The 23,372-nt window shown below is 44.0% G+C and overlaps 1 protein-coding gene across 7 annotated transcripts in view; it reads left to right on the top strand.

The window, feature by feature from the left end:
* CTNND2 (catenin delta 2) overlaps positions 1–22,363 on the top strand; it is a 928,994-nt gene extending 906,631 nt beyond the window's left edge. For 6 of the 7 annotated variants that reach the window (XM_025387612.1, XM_025387608.1, XM_025387606.1 and 3 more), the window contains 4 exons: positions 1,637–1,763; positions 6,081–6,212; positions 12,384–12,457; positions 20,482–22,363. In XM_025387612.1, the coding sequence (XP_025243397.1) occupies positions 1,637–1,763; positions 6,081–6,212; positions 12,384–12,457; positions 20,482–20,742 (594 nt within the window). In that variant the 3' untranslated portion in view covers positions 20,743–22,363. The remainder of the gene's footprint in view (positions 1–1,636; positions 1,764–6,080; positions 6,213–12,383; positions 12,458–20,481) is intronic. The other variant, XM_025387609.1, reaches the window with a different exon arrangement.
* The last annotated feature ends 1,009 nt before the right edge of the window (positions 22,364–23,372 follow it).

Genomic DNA, 23,372 nt, shown 5'->3' with positions numbered 1-23,372 from the left:
CTTCCTTCCCCGACCCCACTCCTCCATCCCTGCCCCCGCTCCTCCATCCCCCTCCACCCCGCTCCTCTGTCCCCGCCCCTGCTCGCCTATCCCCTAATCCTGCTTGGTTTTTCCTTCCAAGCTCTTGTTAGAATGCCACATGTTAGTATGAATATATTTTTTGTAACTTCTGTATTGTTTGACTTTCGAAGGCTCAGATTCCTCCTGTGGAATGCAGATTATAGTATCCATTAGTTTGGTTTCATTTCCATTAGAGTAATACATCCAATATTACTGACATTATAGCAAAGGAAAGCAGGCACTGTCCCCGCCCCCGCCCCCCCCCCCGCAGTTCCCACTTTATATTGGCACTTGTTTTCCATTCTTTAACTTTTTATTCTGATAATATTTAGACTTTTAAGGGGCTCAAAACTCTATCAAAAATCATTGAAAACATAAATAGGTGAATTAATAGAAAACAAAATGCATACTCATTTCCACTTTCATGTCTAATTCTTATTAGATACACCAAGACTAATCTTTGTGTATCTAATTCTCATTATTCCTGTTCTACTTGACTGATAGGATAAAGCCAGAATGAGAGGTGCGTGATTTTAAAAGATACTTCCCAGCTTACTTACTAGGTGCTAACTGTGTGGCAAGATTCTCTGAACAATCCCAAGAGAACAAAGCATTGAGCCCCCTAAAAGTCTAAATGTTATCAGGGAAAAAAATAAAATATCTAAAAGAATTGAAAGCAATGGCCTCTGTAAAGGAGGATTTGGGGGTGGAGCAGGTGACTGCTTTTCTTTGCTATAATGTTAGTACTATTTAACATGTTACTTGGAGAAAAATAAAATCTATTTAAAAAAGAAAAAAAGACTGGAAGGAAATCCCATGACATGTTAACAGGAGTTCTCTCAGGTGGAGAGAGTGGAATTACCGGCTATTTTTATTTTCTTCTTTATGCTTTGTAAATTCACAAAATAATCTGTGATATATTTATGTGGTTTTTATAAGGAAAAATAGTATAGATGCTTTCTGTATATTAACTAGATATCGGAAGCCTAATGGAGGCTTGGTAGGATGCATTTTGAATATGCTCTATTTTGAAAAATATCATTCCTGGAGCAAACTAGCTTGGAGACAGGCAGGGTGGGGCATTTTGGGCTGGAAAGGACACAGGGAGGTAAACGGGAAGGGAGGACGCTGCCCTGGATTCTGGTTGCCAACAGATAGGTCCTGGGAGCAAAGGGGTAAACCCTTGTGGAAAATATTGAGGCAGTGGAAGAGGGAGCCAGGCAGAGCTGGAACCAGGTAGGCAAAAAATAGACACTTTCCGGGTCCCCTAACATTCTGAGCATCGTATTTTCATCGAAGTAAAAGCTTGTGACCAGAGCAGGTTTGTAAAGAAACCATTTATTCAACATTCATGAAGGAAAGCAGGCCCTACCCGCCAGGCTGGCTGGAGGGAAGGAGGTGTGTCTTCATTCATATTTGGCTCTGTTCACCTCGATGAGGGCGCAGAGCTTCAAGAACCTCTTTTGACACAGTATAGAAATATTATGCAAATCCAGATACTTGGCACTTAAAAATGTCTGGAGGTGAGGAGTCACTCTGTCTTTCCCATCTAACAGGAGCGTGCTGTGTTTTGCAGGATGGATGGTCACAATACCACTTTGTAGCCTCGTCTTCAACCATCGAGAGGGACCGGCAAAGGCCCTACTCCTCCTCCCGCACGCCCTCCATCTCCCCTGTGCGCGTGTCTCCCAACAACCGCTCAGGTAAGAGGCTGCCGCACTAGCCAGCCAGGCTTTATTTCTCTTTGAGCAAAGATCCTCCTTCCCAGTTCCAGGGCCAGCCCCTACACAGAGGAGAGCCTTCCATTCAGACTTTTGCTAGAAGTAGGAAATGAATCTGTTCTTTGTACTGTGGTGGCCACTCTGTGTTTTGTATACACAGACTCAGAGCAAATCTCCTTCTCTAACAGGTTCCTGTGCATGACATGCATGTAATGGACCTGAATTCATGAGGAACGAGTATAAAGAAAACTGTCATGTGTCTGCAAATCAGGGGTTTCCGTGGACAATTTTTCCAACTTAAAATAGTTTGAGTTGGCCGGGCACGGTGGCTCATGCCTGTAATCCCAGCACATTGGGAGGCCGAGGTGGGCGGATTGCCTGAGCTCAGGAGTTCGAAACCATCCTGGGCAATGTGGCAAAACCCCATCTCTACTAAAAATACAAAAATTAGCCAGGAGTGGTGGCGCCCACCTGTAATCCCAGCTACTTGGGAGGCTGAGGCAGGAGAATCACTTGAACCGGGGAGGCCGAGGTTGCAGTGAGCCGAGATCACGCCACTGCATCCCAGCCTGGGTGACAGAGTGAGACTCCATCTCAAAAAGAAATAAATAAATAAAATAAAATAAAAATAGTTTGAGTTGCATTTTGTCATAATTGGGATAAAAAGTAGAGGAGACCAAATGTGCTTTCTTCCTTCAGTGTGATATACATTTGACACATATCACTGATGGTTTCATAACTCTTCCATATCTAATTAGCTTTTTTTATTAACAGTAAACCAGCAGATGCCATGGTTTATTGTTATTATTAACAATAAACCAGCACATTCTTATCATAGCCAACTATAGCTTCTAAGTCATTCCATTTATTTTTTCTAATTTTGTCACATTCCTATTGCTTAAATTTTGAACTTCTTTTATTTACAAAAATACTTTATTTTATACCGTTTTTAATTCACGTTAAGGAATGCCAAAAATCAGAGGAAAGATGACAGGCAAATGTGAACACACCATTTAGTAATATAAATGGCATAAATTTGCTGTTTTCCTCACAGTTTAAGTTTTTAAAACTTTTATTTTGATTTCTGCATTTTGATTTTGTTCTGAGAATGAAAGATGGATAACAAGTTATATGCACCCACACAGACACAGCGATGTAGGCTTTAATTTATGAAAGCTTTCTTCCTACTCTTCTTTGCCCTGTTCCTGCTAAGGAAATTCTGTTCACTGAAATGGCACCTGGGAGGACCTGGTGGAGAGCATTGCCAGCAAAGTGGTCTTCCTACCCCCAAGAATGATGGTTGCATAACTCCATACCAGACTGTACTGTCAACATGATGAGAAATGAATGGCCAATATCTGACTGAAATAAATGGCCCGCTCCCAGCCCTGTGAAAGCTGGTCCCTTTAGTGTACTGTCATTGCTTATCACATTTAGTCCAACCCTTGGTGATGATCAGGAACCCCCTGTACCTGTGGAAACGTCCACCCATCTCAGAAGCACGGAGGTGGCCTCTTAGGCCTCTTATTTCCATAATTCCAGCAGGCTGAAAAAGATAAAGTACATGGAGTGTGGGAAGCATATGGACCGTGTCTTTTGGAAAGCTGTAATTATTAAGAATTACAGTGAGCCAATCAGTGTTATGAGAATGAAACGACATGATGGATTGGCAAGGGCTGGGAGAGAGAAGTAGCCCTTTCTGGCGAGCAGGCAGGGCTGTGTTCACCCAGCCATGCAGCCAGTGCGCTGCCTCAGGATTTCCTAGGCAAGGCACATCCAGACACCTAATAAACACTTCTTTGCGTGATTTGATTTTTCCCAGAACTTAATCCTGATTTACCGGAGACTTGAAGGACTGCTGCGTGTGAGGTCTCAGGAGATAATTACACACTTGATGTAGTTTAATAAACACCACCATCTGGGCAATATTAAATTCTAATTTTAAAAGCTTTGGTCAACAGCCTTTAAAATATTGTCCCTTTGTGATTGTGTGGCAGTAATTCATAAAAGGCTAACCTTTATTAGGGAAGACCCAGAGGCAAAAGGGTAAAGGCAGGAAGAGAGATTTTCCTGGAAGAAAAAGATGGTGAACAGAAGAGAAGGGAACAGCAGGTGGAAGAGGTGAGCGAGGCACCAGCGAGCAGGCAGGAACTGGATGCAGAGCCCAGTTGAGTGACAGGGCTTGCTAAGGACTCAGTTGTTCTTGCAGAGGTTCCCCTCTCCAAGCAACAGAACCCAATCTTCATAAGACACAATGGCTGCCCCTCAAATCTCCCCAGATTCACATTCGGGACGGAGATGGCCCATGTCCCAGCCTTTGTCAGTCTTCTCCCCTGGGGCCTCTCTTCCCTCACATCAGAGTCTGGGCATTCTCTGCACCTGCACAGGGTCACCATGGATCAGTCCTTGATCAACTCATTGCAGCTCTAGGCTTGTCCTATAAGTGATGAGGGTGCTGCAGCTGTCCAAGCTGCGTGGTTTTCTTCCCTGTCTGCCACTGGGTTTGTACCCAGGGCTTCTGGCCAGCCAGCATCGGTTGGGGTTCAAGCCTCGGTATTTTTTAAAGGATTCCAGGTAATGAATTCTAATAGGCATCCAGGATCCAAAACCCCTGAGGACTTCAAGAGCTGAGCATTGAGGCATGATTTTATTTTGATAGGTTTGAGAGGGTGGCCACAACCCGCTGCGTTTACCTTCCCAGCACTTGGTTGTGATGTCTGTTGGGCACTTCTGCATCTCATTCTAGTTTACTTGGACATCCATTTCCTCACTCGATTGAGAGCTGCACAAGTTCGGGAAGAGCCACATGATCTGTGTGTCCGCCTCACACAGTGGCTAGCACAGTAATTTGTACATAGAAGATACTAAGGGTGACAAACTGAATCATATGACTCAGACAGTGACATGAGAGGTACCTTAGGGGGACCACAGACCCAGGGAGCAAAGGGACCCTACAGAGGGTGTGAATGATAAACTGGAAGGTAAACTGAGGTTTGGCTGGAGAGGCGCTTTGAGACTAGCAAAGGAAAAAGGGGTTTATCCTAAAAATCAGAGTGCTCTAGGGATTCCTAGCCTTAATAGTCATCAGGTAGGCTCGGTAAATATGGATTCTGAAGCCTGTCACTGAAAATTCAGACTCAAAAGGTCCAGGATGGGCTCTGGGCATCCATAAATTCTCAAGTGAGTGTTGAGGGTAAACAAGGCTCTGAAGCACTGCCCTCAGCTACGGGAGCTGGAGAGAGCTTCCTGACAGAAGGACATGGCACCTGAGCTCCTGTGGAGCCGGACACAGCTGCAGATGCCCACAGGGTGGGGTGCGCGACCAGCTGCCCCCTCACTCAGATGCACGGCTCCTCCCCACCTCTCCCAGTGCCCCTCTGCACTGGCAGGAAGGTTGAGTTGCTGCCAATCCATTCAATCACTCATGAAAATTCAACCTCCTTTTATTGACTTCCTTGCCTCTGAGTTCAGCTTTTCCTCTCTTCTAGTACAGTTTGTTAAGGACTCCCAGGAGGATGCTCCAGTTACAACCCAGCACTTTAGAAATTGGTGCAAGAGGAACGGCAGGGCTCAGCCTCCCAGTAGGACAGGCAGTGAGTGGCCGAGGTGTAAGGAAGGCCTCAGAGATTATTGGGGTGTTTATGCAAAGAGCTGGAGCAAGAATGCCCTAGCAGGAACTAGAGCTGCCTCCATCCCCCTCCCCAACCCACCGCAGCCACAGACAAAGAAGGTCTTTGTGGGCTTGGTTATTTCTGCCCCACAAATCATCCTACATAGAGAGCTGTTTCCTCTGACTTTTTTAAAGGCAATTTCTAGGTGACTCAGTGTTTAAGTAAAACTGCATTTATTTTAATCAAGGATTAGTCAATATCAGTAATAGATCTTCTGAAAGACATCTAATTAAGGAAGGGAGCGTGGGAAGGAAAGGGAAGGAAAAGAGAAAGGAAGAAACCAAGAGCAGTCTCATTGCTAAACTGCCCCACACACCTTGGGCAGGTCATGTCCCCGTCATGATCTGTCTCTCTGAGGAAGATGGCCCCAGGATGTGGTCCCCAGTTGCCAGCCTCCAAGTCCTGTGCCCCCTAACTATAAAGCTCCAGTTGTCACAGTTGAAGGAATGGGGTAGGGACAAGAGCCAAAACTGCCAAAACATAAAAATTAAAAAGAAAACCCATGAGGTCCTCACGTAGGCATTGAGAGATGCGGGACGATGCACAGGGAGGACCCTGACTGTGTGGAAGGTACACACACGCTGTGGAATGAGATGCAGAAAGTCACCCTTTTGATTTCTTTATGTAGCAAGTGCCCCAGCTTCACCTCGGGAAATGATCAGCCTCAAAGAAAGGAAAACAGACTATGAGTGCACCGGCGGCAACGCCCCCTACCACGGAGCTAAAGGCGAACACACTTCCAGGAAAGACGCCATGACAGGTGAGCGGCCCTCGCGCGCCCCCTCCTGGGACTCGGTGGCTTGACCTGCAACAGGGCAGAAGGATGGGGCTTCAGGCTTCTCGGGGCTGGCAGCGCCCGGCTGCTCAGCAGGACTTAGCAGCTGTCTGGTCACTTGAGAGCTTGATAATGATGATTCCCAAGAATTGGTACTAAGATTAGAAGCATAACTAAGAGAAAATGTTTTCTACCCGTGTTTTTTTCTCAGTCCTTTCCTCTGGTTTGCCCAGCTCATAATGTTCTTTCAAATTAGAGAGAAGAGCCCCATATATTTCTTCCTCATTGACATCACCCATTGGGGAGGGGACTCGGTGGAGGCAGTGTAGACAGGCCCTGTGCGTTAGGAATGGAGGGAACTGAAAAGAAGGTGGAAGGAAAGGGGAGGGGAGGGGGAAGCGGAGGGCGGGGACGGAAACAGGAAGGGCAGGAGGAGGATTTAAGGGGAACCCCATGAAACTACTGTTGAGATATTTTCCCTTCTTGCCATGATACAACCTCTTACCCACAACAAGCTTCCTTAGAGCTGATGACTGCAGATTCTCTGGGGAGGCATTCATCTTTCACACTCATCATCCCTCACTATCTCAGTCACACCCATTGCCTTCCTTTCTCATCAGCCAAGACTCTATGGAGGCCAGAATTGGTACAATGAGTGCCCGTCTCTGCCCCCTCCACCGTGCTGTGCCCAGCCCATCTGATAACAGGGCTTACCCTTAAATCACTGTATATTCTGTACACATTGTACACTCTGTAGATGCCTCTTTTGAGGCACTCACAGCCCCCTCCGAACTCTCCATACTTCACCGTCTCCCTGGATGGCCCTCCTCCAAGAAGCACTACGTGGGCTCTGGCTGTAGAGGGAGTTATACCTTAAAAGCAGAGTCGCTGGAACCCCGAGGACCTTTCAACGGGGACCCCACACCCTCTTTACCACATGGGCGTGGAGATGGGTCCCTGCTGAAAATAGGCTATGAAGAAGACCCTTTAATAGAACAAGGCCAGGTTAGATCATTCATAAAGCCGGGCGCAAAGGGTGCCGTGCATACACCGAGACCCTCTTAGGAGAGGAATGTGAAGAGAGGAATGTGAAGAGCAGGAGGCAGTTCTCCAGTAGTGTTTTGGTGTAGACCGGCAGGGAAGCAGAGCAGACAAATTGGATGATTTATTAAAATGCCTTCCAAACCAGGACAGCGAAGATAAATTTTCCTAATAGCAAATGCATTTACCCCAGCGGCAGTGTTTTCCATGTTAACTCTGCTCAGCGGCATGAAGAAAAGTATAATAAACAGATGTTTCTTATCCCTGCCCCCAGGACCACATTCTGCCTCCATGTGCAGACCCTACAAGGGAACACCTCAGTGCTGCTCCTGAGATGTTTCCTGAATGGGAAAACTTAACTCATTACATGGACTCCAGGTTACTGTTCACAGTCACTTCTTCCCCCACTGACATGATGCCGCATAGATGAACAGGAACCAAGAAAGCTGTGAATCTGAATTCTGAGTCCCTGGAGTCTAGACATTCGGCAGAGGATCCAATTTGTACTGATTATGCTGAACTAGTCGTGACACCAGATTCCATGTGCAGTTAGCATTGCCCTGGATAGCCACACCACCAGCTGTCTGGCATGATACACTGAGATTAAAGAATCATTGTGATATTGACTGCATTATTATTAAGTTTAGTGTTTCTCTTTAACTCTATTGCCCAAGAGAATCATTCAAAAGGACTTCAGGTGTGGGTGTGGGTGTGGGTGTGCGTGTTTATGTCAAAACAGTTTCAATGGCACATGATTGTGCCCTGGACTCAAAATAAAATGAAGCCTAAAATTTACTATGTGTCTGAGATTTAATCTTAGAAAATGGCAGGGATCTTGACAATTTCAGTATATGTAATTCTTCTAACTTATTTAGAGGCTGAAACAGCTTTGCTCTAACTTACTTAAAAATGCAATTCAGGGGTACACTATCAATCATGTAGCAAGCCAGAAAGAACATTGAGATCTTTATTGAATAATATGTGTATATAGGGAAATTCCTCTAAAGCCAATGAGTGTTGTGTAAATGCCAGTTATTATCACAACAATGATGGTGGTGGTGGTGGTAGTGAGGGTGATGGAGGTGACAGTGGGATAGCAGAAATGAGGATAGTGGTGGTTTGCCACTTTCAATAGTGATATCAGTAAGTCCCCAGCCAAGCCGTGTGGAAGCCAGTCTTTCACATAGAGATGGGGAGATTGAGTTTCCAACCCCCACCCTGCAGGATGTTAGCAAATGCCCATCATTCCAGGGTTTACTTGCAAAATCAGATTTCTCGTGGCCTCCACATCAAAAGCAATGCTTTTTCTTGTTCAAGAACAAATCCACGGGACACCGAAAGTTCCGTGCATTGAAAGATAACCTGAAAAACTGCCATCTTCCTTGTTTCATTCCCTGCCAAGAAAACGTTCCTTCTGATGTGAAAACAAGGGAAGCTTCACCCTCAAAATGCAGCCTATGAGGGCTGGAAGTGGAAATATCTCTTTGATGGAGCTGTCATCTCTTCTTCTGAGCTCTTAGAAGTTCAGATCCATCTAGGTGTTTATTCCAGGCTTCCCCCACCCTCCTTTTGTGGATTCATTTTCTAGCTTGGATGAAGCCTCTTGAAATTCTTCTCTCCTAAGTGTTTCTCTGCCACTGGGGAGCCCTGAGAAACCCAGTCGGCTGTTCATTCAGGCCTGCCGGCTTCAGCAGCGAGTTCTTGCAGCCCTGGATGCCTGGGAACCTCACGGGTTCAGTTCATCTCAAGAAAGGGCTGCATCATCCCAGCAGCTCCACCACCTGACCTTTAAATTCACCTGGAGGTTTTTCCCTCCCGTCTGAGCTTCCCACATACCCTTTCATCCAATGGTCTGTTTGTTTTTGCCAGTGTCTTTCTTATGCCTTTTATTTATTTATTTATTTATTTATTTATTTATTTATTTTTGAGACGGAGTTTCGCTCTGTCGCCCAGGCTGGAGTGCAGTGGCGCAATCTCAGCTCACTATAACCTCCACCTCCCGGGTTCAAGCAATTCTCCTGCGCCAGCGTTTCAAGTAGCTGGGATTACAGGTGCCTGCCACTATGCCTGGCTAATTTTTGTATTTTTAGTAGAGACAGGGTTTCACCATGTTGGCCAGGCTGGTCTTGAACTTCTGACATCAAGTGATCTTCCCCCGTCAGCCTCTCAAACTGCTGGGATTACAGGCGTGAGCCACCACACCCGGCCTCTTAGGCCTTTGAAAGTCATTCTAGTTTTCAGGGTGTTGATTCAGTTGGAAATTGGGTATTTGAGGGCTGATAGAAAAATAGAAAGGCATCCTTCTGTGGGTCCACTATTAGCTGGGCCATATGAGGGTGAAGCCTCTGTGAATTCCTCTGCCTCAAGCGTCCATAAAGGTAGTTCAGTCTCAGCTATGGTCTTGTTTAATGGGTGAGGGGAAAGAACTTCCAGTATTAACATCCTAGACTCAGAAGCCACAAACTCTGCCTCATGCTGTTTATGATTTCACAGCAGGGAGGGAGGCCAAGACTACAATATTGCAAATGTTCTAAAAAATATGTGCATTTAATTCTGAGCAACAGAAAAAAACCAAAATTTCACCTTATCCCTGAAGTGACATTTTCTATAGCAAATTACAGCTCTGAAGGCAGATTTATCTAAGGTTTACTCATTTATTCATTCAGCAAATGGGGCACTTACTCTATGGGTGTCCACTGAGGCCAGGCGCTGTGCCAGGCTCTGAGGATACATACAGAGGTAACAGCAGGACGGACTGTTTCTGTCTCATGGGCCTTCTGCTCTGGAAGAGGAAGGCAGACAGTACATAAGGTAAACAATAGAACAAGTTCCCAGCAAGATGGTACTGCACTGTGTTGAGTAGGAAGAAGAAACTGAACAGGGTAATGAGATGGGGGTGCAGGCGGCAGGGGTTACTTCACTTGACGTGGGAGGAGGAGACATTGAAAGTCTGAGGGAAGCAAGTTCCAGGGAGAAAGATCAGCAAGGACAACCCAGCTGAAGCTAAACAAGTTTTCCCCGCTCTGAGGAAGGAGGGTCAGCAAAGCTGGGCTCCTTTAACAGGAGGAGAGGAGGGAGAAACGATTGGGAGGTTAGGCAGGAAGCAAACCTTGCAGGGCCTCATGGCCGTAGCGGAGAGAGCCATCTCGGGGTGAAGAGCATTGGAGCGTTCCAAGCAGAGAAAGAGACAGACCCCAACTTGGGTTACAAAGACAGCATTCTGACTGTTGGTAACAGGATGGATGGAGGAATCAGGCTGGGCAGAGTGGAAGTTGGGTCTTCAAGGAGGATTCGGTAGCAATGGTCCAGAGAGAGACGGTGGTTTGCACCGTAATACAGAGACAGGAGTGACATGCATTCAACAGAGAGGATAGCAGAATGGTCTTTAAAATGGAAAAATGGGCTCTTGGCCCTCACTTTCTAAGCCGAACTCTCCAGGAGGAATTTTATTGCACAGCTGTAATGAACTCTTAGGTAAAAAATCATGGGTGGAGTGAACTTAGACCTTCAAAGGCTATACTGACCTTTCTCTTGTGGCCTATAGGTGGAGTGATCCTACTTCATTATCCCCGAAATACTGGAAGCAAACAAGCCCTTCCTAGTTTTAGAGTGTTTTATACCCCACTGACACTAGACAGACAGCATTTTCCAAAGCTTTTTTTAAAAAAAATTTATGAATACATAATAGTTGTACTTAAGGGGTACATGTGATTTTTTCGTACAAGTATCATGATTTTCATACAGTGTATAATAATCAAATAAGGATAATTAAGATACCATCACCTTAAACATTTATTATTTATATTAGGAACATTCCAATCCCATTATTCTAGTTGTTCTGAAATATACAATAAATTATTGTGAATTATGGTTGCCCCATTGTGCTATGAAACACTAGATCTTTTCTCTTCTAACTATTTTTTTACCCATTAACCATCCCCTCTTATTCCTCTCTCCCAACTCCGCTTCTGAGTCTCTGGTAACCATGATTCTACTGTCCATCTTCATGAGATCATTTTTTTTTTTTAGCTTCTACATATGCGCAAGAACATATGATATTTGTCTTTCTGTGCCTGGCTTGTTTCACTTAACATGAATCACCTCCAATTCCATCCGTGTTGCTGCGAGTGACAGGATTTCATTCTTTTTATGGCCAAACACTGTTGTGTACATATACCACCTTTTCTTTACCCATTCATCTGTTGGTGGACACTTGGGTTACTTCGACATCTAGGCTATTGTGAACAGTGCTGCAATAAACATGGGAGTACAGATATCTTTTGGTATACTGATTTCCTTTCTTTGGAATGTACACCCAGCAATGGGATTGCTAGGTGATATGGTCATTCTATCAAAGATTTCTTGAACCATGACCCTTCAGCAGCTGTGAAGGGAGTGGTGGCCTGTGCCCTTCGTCTGAGTGGATGGCTTGAGCTTCAGGGGTTTCCCATAAGGAAGTGGGCTAACAGGCCCCCTCTCTGGGCCTTCAGAAGCTGCTAGCAACTAGAGGAGACCTTCATCTCTTTCATCTAGACCACGGGCAAGCCAGACAACAGAGTGGGATCCTCCCTCTGCATCTAGTTTGATTCGAAAGCCACAGGCTTCCAGATGCGTGGGGGACATGCAGCGACGCTCCCTGCCCATCTTTTGGGCCTGTAAGAAATGAACTGTCTGAAAGATGATCAAGCACTTCTGTGAGCTCAAATTAGAAAGTTTATTCTTGTCACTCTCCGGCTAAAAGCTAAGCTGCTAATACAGACTCCTGCATGCTTCAGTGCAGGTGACAAGCCTTTATTACCCGCCAGTTTTCACCAGAAAAGAAGGCCATAAAACTTACAAAATGACCATCTGTTTGCAGCACCTGCCCTGACCCTGTCTGCGATGTGAGCATTATTGCAAGCGGCTGACATGCTATGGGGATTTTCTAGAATAACTGTTCTCCTTTTTAAATATCTGTATGTAAAATGAAGTGTTCAGGGCCAAAGAATATCTTCTACTTGGATTGGTCCCCAAGAAAACAAGCTTTGTTAGGGCAAGAACTTGCTCCAGTAACCACTATTCCTCATTTGTGATGTTGTTTTCTTCGCTAAACTTTTGTTTTCCTTTTAATTTTAGCTCAAAACACTGGAATTTCAACTTTGTATAGGAATTCATATGGTGCGCCCGCTGAAGACATCAAACACAACCAGGTAAAGGAAATGCACCATGTTTGTATTTCTTTTTCAATGTGACTCGTGAAATAACCTGAAATTTTAAACATAAATTTTCATCCAACATACATAAAGAACTGAAAGAGGAGGCAACGTCCCCTGAGGCCCTCTCCTCACTCCTGTTGCAGCACGGGGGTGTGTGTGTGTGTGTGTGTGTGTGTGTGTGTGTGTGTGTGTGTGTGTGTTGGACTCGGCAGAACAGCCTCAAATTTGCAAATGGCCTTTGAACCTTGTGCTTCATCTGATGCAGAAAGCAAGTATTCTGCTATGGTGCAAAACTAAAAGAAACCCCCAAATGGACGAGTGTAGGATGTTGTTACTAAATAGGAATTGTCTGGACAGGAATTACTGGACAGAGATCGAGTAGCTCCTGTAACCCTGCAAATGCGTTAGGAAGGAAGCATTCATTATACATGATCACTACCAATAAAGGAGACACAGCAAATTCAGTAGAGAACTTGAAAAAGACAGAATACATAAATAAGTTCTATTATTCTGCAATACATTAAATGCATTGTAGTGTCTTGCTACTCAAAGTCTAGTTGGGGAACCAGCAGTGTCAATGTTACCCGGAATCTTGTTAGAAATACAGGAGAGATTCTTCTCTGGCTCCTAACCCTAACCCATTCAAGATTTTCTACAGCACAGTTGCATTCTAATTAGATGGCCTTGTGTGCACATTCAGGTTTGAGGAGCACTGAACAGTACATTCTTTTTATTATTGTTATTGTTTTATTTTTATTATTATACTTTAAGTTCTGGGATACATGTGCAGAACGTGCAGTTTTGTTACATAGGTATACACATGCCATGGTGGTTTGCTGCACCCATCAACCCAACATCCAAATTAGGTATTTCTCCTAATGTTATCCCTCCCCTAGCCCCCCATCCCCAGACAGGCTCCAGTGTGTGATATTCCCCTATGTCCATGTGTTCTCATTGTTCGACTCCCACTTATGAGTGAGAAGGTGTGGTGTTTGGTTTTCTATTCTTGTGATAGTTTCCTAAGAATCATGGTTTTCAGCTTCATCCATGTCCCTGCAAAGGACATGACCTCGTCCTTTTTTATGGCTGCATAGTATTCCATGGTATATATGTGCCACATTTTCTTTATCCAGTCTATCATTGATGGACATTTGGGTTGGTTCCAAGTCTTTGCTATTGTGAATAGTGCCACAATAAACATACATGTACATGTGTCTTTATAGTAGAATGATTTAATAACCCTTTGGGTATATACCCAGTAATGGGATCGCTGGGTCAAATGGTATTTCTAGTTCTAGATCCTTGAGGAATCGACACACTGTCTTCCACAATGGTTGAACTAGTTTACAATCCCACCAACAGTGTAAAAGTGTTCCTATTTCTCCACATCCTCTCCAGCGTCTGTTGTTTCCTGACTTTTTAATGATTGACATTCTAACTGGTGTGAGATGGTATCTCACTGTGGTTTTGATTTGCATTTCTCTAATGACCAGTGATGATGAGCTTTATTCATACATCTGTTAGCTGCATAAATGCCTTCTTTTGAAAAGTGTCTGTTCATATTCTTTGCCCGCTTTTGATGGGGTTGTTTGTTTTTTTCTTGTAAATTTGTTTAAGTTCTTTGTAGATTCTGGATATTAGCCCTTTGTCAGATGGATAGATTGCAAAAATTTTCTCCCATTGTGTAGGTTGCCTGTTCACTCTGATGATAGTTTATTTTGCTGTGCAGAAGCTCTTTAATTTAATTAAATCCCATTTGTCAATATTGGCTTTTGTTGCCATTGCTTTTGGTGTTTTATACATGAAGTCTTTGCCCATGCCTACATCCTGAATGGTATTGCCCAGGTTTTCTTGTAGAATTTTTTATGGTCCTAGGTTTTATGTTTAAGTCTTTGATATATCTTGAGTTGACTTTTGTAGAAGGTGTAAGAAAGGGGTCCAGTTTCAGTTTTCTGCATATGGCTAGCCAGTTTTCCCAACAACATTTATTAAACAGGGAATCTTTTCCCCATTGCTTGTTTGTGTCAGGTTTGTCAAAGATCAGATGGTTGTAGATGTGTAGTGTTATTTCTAAGGCCTCTGTTCTGTTCCTTTACTCTATATATCTGAACAGTAGATTCTTAAGGAACCAATCTGAGAGAGAGAAAGAGAGAGTGTGTGTTATTCAGCAAACATTTATTGAAGGTTCATTTTCTCTGGCTCTGCAGAAACTATAAAAGCCAAAAGACACAGTCTGTTCTCCCTCGTTGATCAGAAACTTCATACATCTCTCCTTCCCACGGTGCGCATCAGCCCACTCCATGTGCAGCACTCTGGAAAACATATGGTGTTGTCTGTGACCCCCTGGTGAACAACTTGGCCCTCATGGCCTATTTGATGTGTTGCTAACATCTAGTCAGCCTACTCTCAGTTCTAGTATTTGCTAAAAGCAAAGAAACCAATGCCTAAATAAATAGGGTCATGAGTTGTAGACACCAGGTCACCAGGGAGGCCCCAACTGTTCACTTGCCAACCTGGCCCCGTAAAGGCAAACAGAAACAAAATGTATTAGAAATGCCAACTTCATTTATGGAAATCAACCATGCCTCTTGCAGCAAATATTATGAAATTCTGGATGTACAGTAAGCAGACTATTGCCAGTTATTACCGATTCTTGTCGGGTTGTAATAGGACCATGATTTTGCCGCCAAGAATGTAAGATTCATCTCAAGTTCCCCCAGGTAGAGAGAAGCTCCTCACCAGAACCAGCTCCCTCTGCACCAGCCTTCCTCTCCCAGGAGTTGGCATTGAAGAAACGCCCTGACATGGCCAGGGGTCTTTGACATCTCACAGAGTGGCCGCAGTAGGTTCCAAAAGACTGCTTGCCATCTAGATTTAGGGGACAGTCCATAATGGCTCTAAGGGGCACATTCTTTTACCTAGGCATATCCTGAGCATTTAAGCAAATGAGAATTAATATGCTAAGATGGCATCCTTGCCATGAGTGTGAACACAACCTAGCCATAGCCTTTCTCCCAGAGGTCCCCAGAATGTGCTTGACTCAGTCTCAGAGTGTAACACCAAGGCCGCTGAGGTTCAGGCAAATGTTGCTAAAATCCACCCAGAATGGAGAGCAAGCTCCACACCTCTCGTCAGGACCGAGGCATTGCAGGCAGGCCCCTGGCAGAGCTGCATCCTGTCTTCACAGCTCAGGACCACCATCATTCCCTGTGAGGCACCAGCCAAGGGAAATGAATGATTGGATCATTCTATCTTAGCCTAACATCCAACAACATTTTTAAATGTCCAACGAAGAGAGGGTTCCCCCCCAAAAAAAAAATATTTCCAAAGAGATCATAATGATACTCCAATGAACTTGGAGAGGAGGAAAGAAAGCATTTTACTTATTTTGGACTAAGTTATAGGAATAAACCTTGTCTTGACTTGCAGCTTTCTCTCTTGGGGACTCAATGAAGTGCAACCATCCTAACCCTTCAAAAGACACGTTTTCACTCTCTTCCGGTTGGAAGTCCTAGAGAGGACTCATAAACAGTATCCCTGACTTGGATTCTCTGGCCATAGAGGTGTAGCCAACCATTCTAGGTGGAATGCTTCCATGTCGGGAGCTTCCCTGGTGACAATTACCCCAGAACTTCGCGCCTGCAACAGTTTCACCAGGAGGGATGCTCCCGGGTTTGGTCAGTTTCAGCATCGAAGCTTGTCCTCTGCTGAGTGTTCCTGTCTCCCGCGTGCCTCAGTCACCGGCCGGGTCTCACAGGCTTCACACTGGACAGCGACTGAGCTTATGGGGAAGCGATTCATGGAGGGAAATCAGTTTCAAGTGGATCTCCAAGATAAGGCAAAAGATAGTGAGAACTGAGAAAGAGACGCCTGCAGCAGACACATGGCCACACATGGGTGCTGCTCCTGTGACTACCTGGGACTCAGGCACATTTTCAGCGAACTCTCAGCTTAAAGCCTCCTAGAAGAAACCCTCAGTGGTATAAAACACAGTTTGTGATCTTTGGTTTGAATGTCTGAGGTCAGCGGGTTACAGACATCACTTTAGACTTCACTGACTGGGCGCCGTGGCTAATGCCTGTAATCCTATCATTTTGGGAGGCCGAGGCAGGCAGATCGCTTGAGTTCAGTAGTTCAAGACCAGCTTGGGCAACATAGCAAAACCATGTGTCTACAAAAAATACAAAAATTAGCTGGGCATGGTGGTGTGTGCCTATAGTCCCAGCTACCTGGGATGCTAAGGCAGGAGGATGGCTTGAACCTGGAAGGTGGAGGCTACAATGAGCCATGAGTGTGCCACTGCACTCCAGCCTGGGTGACAAAGTGAGACCCTGTCTCAAAGAAAAAAAAACAAAAAAGTCTTAACTATGCATACTTTCCAAAAATCCTTTTGAGCTTCTACCAGTCCACCCCATACTTATAAAGAGAAATATCATATTGAACGGTATCTATCTAGCTGACAACAGGATTTTTGTTCAGGAACTAGAAACAAAGCGCTTTGCTGTTTTGATGACCAATATTTAAATGATAACAAAACCAGAATCTTGGGTTCCCTCCTGGTGTCCTTAGTTCCACTGTCACGTGAGCAGCCCAGTTGTAACTGTCCGCAGAAAGGAGGAAGAGGAGATCCCAGGAGCATACGTGTTTCCTTCAGTCCCCCAGGCAGGAAGAGGCAAACACTCATCCTGGTTCTTCTGTCTTCCTGTCCCATTTTTTCACCTCTGTGCCAGTGGCTCTCAAATTGGAGCATGAGCCAGAATTCCCCAAAGGGTTGTTAAAGCACAGATTGCTGGAGCCCATCCCCAGAGGCCCTGATTCAGTAGCTCTGGAGTGGGGCCCAGTAATCTGTATTTCTAACAAGTTCCCAGGTGATGCTGATGCTGCTCGTCTTGGGATCATGCTTTGAGAACCACTGATACTTAGTATCTGGCCTCCTTCATTTTCTGTGAACACTCTGAGTCTTTCTATGAACACTCTGAGACATGGAAAAGTTTGAAGATCTGTACTGGGCTAGTGTTCACCTTGAGTTCAAAATAAATCCAGTTTCCTGGCAAATTTGTTAAGGAATAAATCCATATAAGTCTTTTGTCATTATGCTAACAGAGTTGGAAGGTGTCATGACACTGTCCTTCATAATTTAGAGTGAATATTCTACTGTTGAGGAAAAAATTCAGCAAAGATAACTTGGTAGAAACAGAAGCCACGGAACGGAGTGCAGAGAGTGTGGGCACATTGACCCTGGAGTGAGCTGCTGGTCATAGCCCCTTTCAAAACAAGATGCAGCATTAAGGCAAAGAAGGCAAAAGCTTCCGGCTTGCGTGTTCCTGGGCTTCTCTAGACCATAACAGACACCCAGATTCAGAAATCCCCACTGCTGTATTGGGGCATCATTCTACTTCCCTCATCCAAATCTGGCTGATGCAAACTGTGCAATTTTTAATGCATTTATTTTTAGCTCTTATGTGCGGAGGGCTTTGGGAGGGGTCATTTCATCAGCCAGATTTTCAACACTGTCAGATATTCTCTTAAAGTTTAAAATGCAGCCAGTATTCCTCCACCGCAGATGTGTTTCACCAGCAGACATCCATACCACAAGACCGGTGAGCAAATTCAGTCTCTCCGGGTGCAGCAGCATCACATGCCACCTGTGACAATCCATTTCTACACACTCTTGGGACTGGGCACCAAACCTCAGAAGTGATTGGTGTGGGTTATGAACAGTGCAGATGAATGGAAGAAGTTAATCCTCTGGGGTAAGAGGCTCAAAAGGCTGATACCCAGCTCCAAAATGTTCACCAACCAGAGAGAACATGACAACAGTCTCAAAGCAATTTGAACAAGGTTGTGCAAAAGAAAAAAAAAAAATGAAAGCAGAAGCTACTTTGGAGGAAACCCATAACCCTTGTGAGTGACTCCCCCTGAAGACATTCCTGTCCCCTGCACTGCCTCCCCTGGCCCCCGAAATATGCATCAGAAAACACACTGCTTCTGGGTCTCTTTTGTCCACCAACTTTCTTTCTTATCTTAGAGCCTGGAGTCAGCTCCTTGAGGCCTGTCCTCCAAGGTTTGGCCGCCTTGGCTCTGATGGGACTGGGCTAGGTTGATAGAACACCTGGGTTTTAGAGTCAGCCAGCCATATGTTCCAGTTCCAGCTCACACCACCACTAGCTACGATATTTTGGAGAAGTTTCTTAACTTCTCTGTGCTTAAGTTTTCTTATCTATAAGATGGGAGTTTGCTGGAGGGATGTATGGACGGATGGATTGGTGGGTGGATAGGAAAACAGACAGATGATAGATCATAGATATTGATGTAGACAGACACAAACACACATAAATATTTATGACTACTGGAGTATTAAAGAATTTGCTAAATGTTGAATAGGGTGCCCTGCTGAACTAGAAACACAGCAAATCTAGCTCCCTCCCTGTGTCATTTTTCCAAACTTCTAGATTCTGAGCCTTTGCATGTCTTGCACTTGGAAAGCAGCCCTGTGTTGGAGTGGAGTTCAGCAGAGCACGAGCAGAGCTCTTCAAAGAATAGAAAAGGGCACCCCAACCTAGCAACGCAGTCCAGTAGACCTGGACTTAGCAGTATTTAATTGCAGATGTTGCACATTCATTCCAAATGTTCCTCTCATCCTTTATTAGCTCTCAGGCTAACAAAGGTTTATGCTTATGGACTTTTGGACTTCTCTAGGTAGACAGAAACCTCATTCATTCAGCCACCACTAACTAGACACGTGGGACATCCTAGACAGCTGCTGTGATGAAGTTCACCACTTCTTTGAAGATCAGGTCGATTACTAGTATAAATCAATGACATATATAAGAGGGAGTTTCACTTACTTGAGAGAAGAATTATGTGTAAGCCGTTAAAAGCATTCATTTACACACAACGTGCTAATTACAAATCATTATCTATTAACTAAGACCAATTTCTAGAGGACATTTCTGTGCTGAACTTTAGTTAAATTAATAGGGAGTCACAGAGTCCGCCCAAAAGTGATCAAACAGTATTTCTTTAAGAGTGTTTAATAATTCACACCAGACTTCCTCCCCAATTACTGCCCATTAGCAGAGCTTCGTGCATCCCACTATGTACTTGCTATAGGGTTACCCTCACCCTTCACCTTGGGAGGTTCTGCTCATTTCAGGAACAGGTGCTTGAAAAGGGACCCCAGGGACTAAAACAGATACTAATGCACCAATGTTTATTGCAACATTATTTACAGCAGCTGAAAGGTAGAAATAACCCAAGTGTCCATCAACGAATGAATGGATAAATAAAATGTGGTCTGTGCCTACCATGGACTGTTTTATTTTTATAGGGATACAATCATGGGGTGCAAGTGCCGTTCTGCTGCATTGATACATTGCATTGAGGTGAAGTCATGGCCTTCAGTGCATTCATCAGTGGAGCAATGCACATCACAGTGGAATATTATTCAGCCACAAAAACGGATCAAGGTCTGACATATGCAACACCATGGATGACCATGCAAACTTTATGCTAAGTGAAAGAAGCCAGTCACACAAGGACAAGTACTCTATGCAGTGCCTACATTAGGCAGATTTCTAGAGACAGAAAGTAGAATGGTGCTTGCCATGGGCCCAGAGAGAGGGGATGAGGAATTACATTTAATGGGCACAGAGTTTCTGTTTGGGATGATTTTAAAAGTGGTGGAAATGGATGATGGTGATGGTTGCACAACACTGTGAATGTTCTTAATGCCACCTAATTAATCTTACACTTCAACATTTCTTAAAGCAAGCAGTTTTATGTTACGTATATTTAGCCATGATAAAGATTATGCAGAATGATAGCACATGGACCTAGGAGTCAGTTTTCAAAAAGAAAGCCGATGTCAGTTGGCAGTTTTGGAGGAGCAGTGCCACAGTGGTGAATGCCTGGATGTACACAGCCTCTTCTTTGAAGGAGAGTTGGGTGCCAGGGCAAGAGGGAGGCTGAGTCAAGGGAAACCAAGTAACCCAGTGTGGCTCTTCTTTCCCGTTCAGGTTTCAGCACAGCCAGTCCCACAGGAGCCCAGCAGAAAAGATTACGAGACCTACCAGCCATTTCAGAATTCCACAAGAAATTACGACGAGTCCTTCTTCGAGGACCAGGTCCACCATCGCCCTCCCGCCAGCGAGTACACCATGCACCTGGGTCTCAAGTCCACCGGCAACTACGTTGACTTCTACTCAGCTGCCCGTCCCTACAGTGAACTGAACTATGAAACGAGCCACTACCCAGCCTCCCCCGACTCCTGGGTGTGAGGAGCGGGGCACAGGCGCTCCGGGAACAGTGCATGTGCATGCATACCACAAGACATTTCTTTCTGTTTTATTTTTTTTTCTTCTGCAAATTTAGTTTGTTAAAGCCTGTTCCGTAGGAAGGCTGTGATAACCAGTAAGGAAATATTAAGAGCTATTTTAGAAAGCTAAATGAATCGCAAGTTAACTTGGAAATCAGTAGAAAGCTAAAGTGATCCTAAATATGACAGTGGGCAGCACCTTTCTAGTGTGAGCTGTAGAGTAACGAGAAGCGCTTTATACTGAACGTGGCTGATGGGAGGAGAGACGAGGCATTTGGGCCGGTGGGGCGTGAGGGTTATCGTTAAGCACAAGACACAGAATAGTTTACACACTCTATGGGGGACGGCTTCTCACGCTTTGTTTACTCTCTTCATCCGTTGTGACTCTAGGCTTCAAGTTGCATTGGGGTTCCTCTGTACAGCAAGATGTTTCTTGCCTTTTGTTAATGCATTGTTGTAAAGTATTTGATGTACATTACAGATTAAAGAAGAAAAGCGCGTTGTGTATATTACACCAATGCCGCCGTGTTTCCTCATCTATGGTTCTAAATATTGCTTCAATTTCAAACTTTTGAAAGATGTATGGATTTCCAGTTTTTCTTTTCTTTACTTTCTCCCAGTATGTTTTAACAAAAAAAAAAAAAAAAAAAGCAGGAAAAAAGGAGTATTTAGCAGTATTGTTCGTTCTGATATGTGAATTTGTTTGTGGCAACTAAACAAGGCATTCAGCAGTTTCTGACAATTAACATACATCATTCCACACTCCTTGTCAACAAAGTGCTTTTTCACTGCCTAAAATTTTAGATGTAGATATTTGAAATAGATTTTTTCATTTATACCAGTTTTCTTTATGATGATACAGTGTTAAAAGAAAATAAATTACAATTGATCTGTCATCCATATTTGCTAAGAATGTCTATTTCCAAGGGCCTATATCTTATAAAATACACATTCTTGCTTGTGTGTCTGTGTGTGTGTGGGTGTATGTATGTCCACATACTAGAAAAATGACCTGTGTGAGATTTTGTTTTGATAGAAGCTATTTCATTTGCTGTTCATCTTGTACAAACTTTGTTTTTGGTTTTTTAGTATAAATGTACATCGGTTTGTTCCTTTTGTACTGTATCTATTCTTCTGACCATCTAGTGACTCAGGATATTAGGCCAGTTGAAGTGGAGTTATAGGATTTTCACACATTCACACATACTTGGATATCAACCCTTTCTACAGGTCCGTTTCCTTACACATTTTATCCCCTCAGAACACGATAAACCATGGCCAACTCAATTTCACTTTGGGGCCAATTACTTGAAGTATCCACAGAAAATGTAAACTGCTCGCCTTATTCCCCCAAACTTTTTGTTCATGTGGCAGGGAGCAGTAGACAACTATGGCATAGATTATTAAAATTGAACTTGAAGCTAACGTTAGAATAGTGGTTAACAGAGCTAAGAAATAAGGCTAACCATTTAAAAGAACACGGGCCGTGGGTAAATTAGCTTTGCTCTTTAGATGCAAGTGACTGAGGCCAATAGGTGCCTAGTAAATGTTAACTGTTCTTGGAAAAAATAAAAACATAAGTAACAAAAGAAATTGGCTGCCATCGTCCTTTAAAACTGGCTTCCCTTCACTCTACATAGTTTAATTCCGCTCCAAGTCTCAAGTAAATGGTTCTTTCTCCAAATTTAACAACAATCAAATGATACTAGATTCACGCATAGTTTTGGAAATGAAAAGTTAACTTTCAGAATAGAGCAGTAGACAGAAATATATGTATGACTTGTGTACTAGTTGGACATACAGGACTCAACATTTCTGGGTTCCCTCACAGGAATGCTTCAGCCCCTCTAGAGAGACAGAAACATGGCGCATTGAAGACAAGGTTTCCACTTCATCTGTATCATACGATGCAACAGTAAAGAGACTGTGATATGGACATGACTTCCCTATAACGTAAGGGCTGGCTTAACCTTTCCAGAAGGAAGCAATAGGACTCATTCTCTGGTTGGAGTTGTGCCACAGAATTAATGTGCTATGAAATTCCTCCTCCTAGTACAAACTTTATATTTTCTTTATGATTTTTGAGTCTCAATGCGTGCCCTATATTTGCGACTCTTGAAGAGCATGGATGTCTTTGCATCCCATAATTCTTTGAGAGCACATTGTGCCAGGCTGTGAGTAGCTGACTCAGCTAGGAGCCTCCAGCATCAGAAGTAGAGATAGCGGGAAAAATTTAGAAGTGTTTGTAGTTATTCAAGCCAGTCTTTTTTTCCTTTTTATGCACATATACAAATAGATTGAGGGTAGATGTAGACAGAGAGAGAGATGACAAATAGATGATAGATAGCTATAGATAGATGATAGACGGTGGATGGATAGGTAGATGAAGGTAGGTAAGTCGATAGATGGGGTCTTACTTGAACTATGAAATAGCCTAAAGCCCCCACAGGTTCCCTTGGCAGAGAAGGTTGGTCAGCCAGTGATTTATTGTTTGTAACATGGGATATACTGGATAAAAGCCCCAAGTGACAAGAAACCTTTGTTTTGGCTTTCATTGTCCTGAAAGTAAGGCCCCCTCCCACAAGTGGCTGT

Source organism: Theropithecus gelada, chromosome 6 (genome assembly GCF_003255815.1).
Source record: "Theropithecus gelada isolate Dixy chromosome 6, Tgel_1.0, whole genome shotgun sequence".
NCBI classification, from domain to species: Eukaryota; Metazoa; Chordata; class Mammalia; order Primates; family Cercopithecidae; genus Theropithecus; species Theropithecus gelada.
Note: the sequence above shows the minus strand (reverse complement) of the source record. Positions and strands in the feature narration are given on the sequence as shown.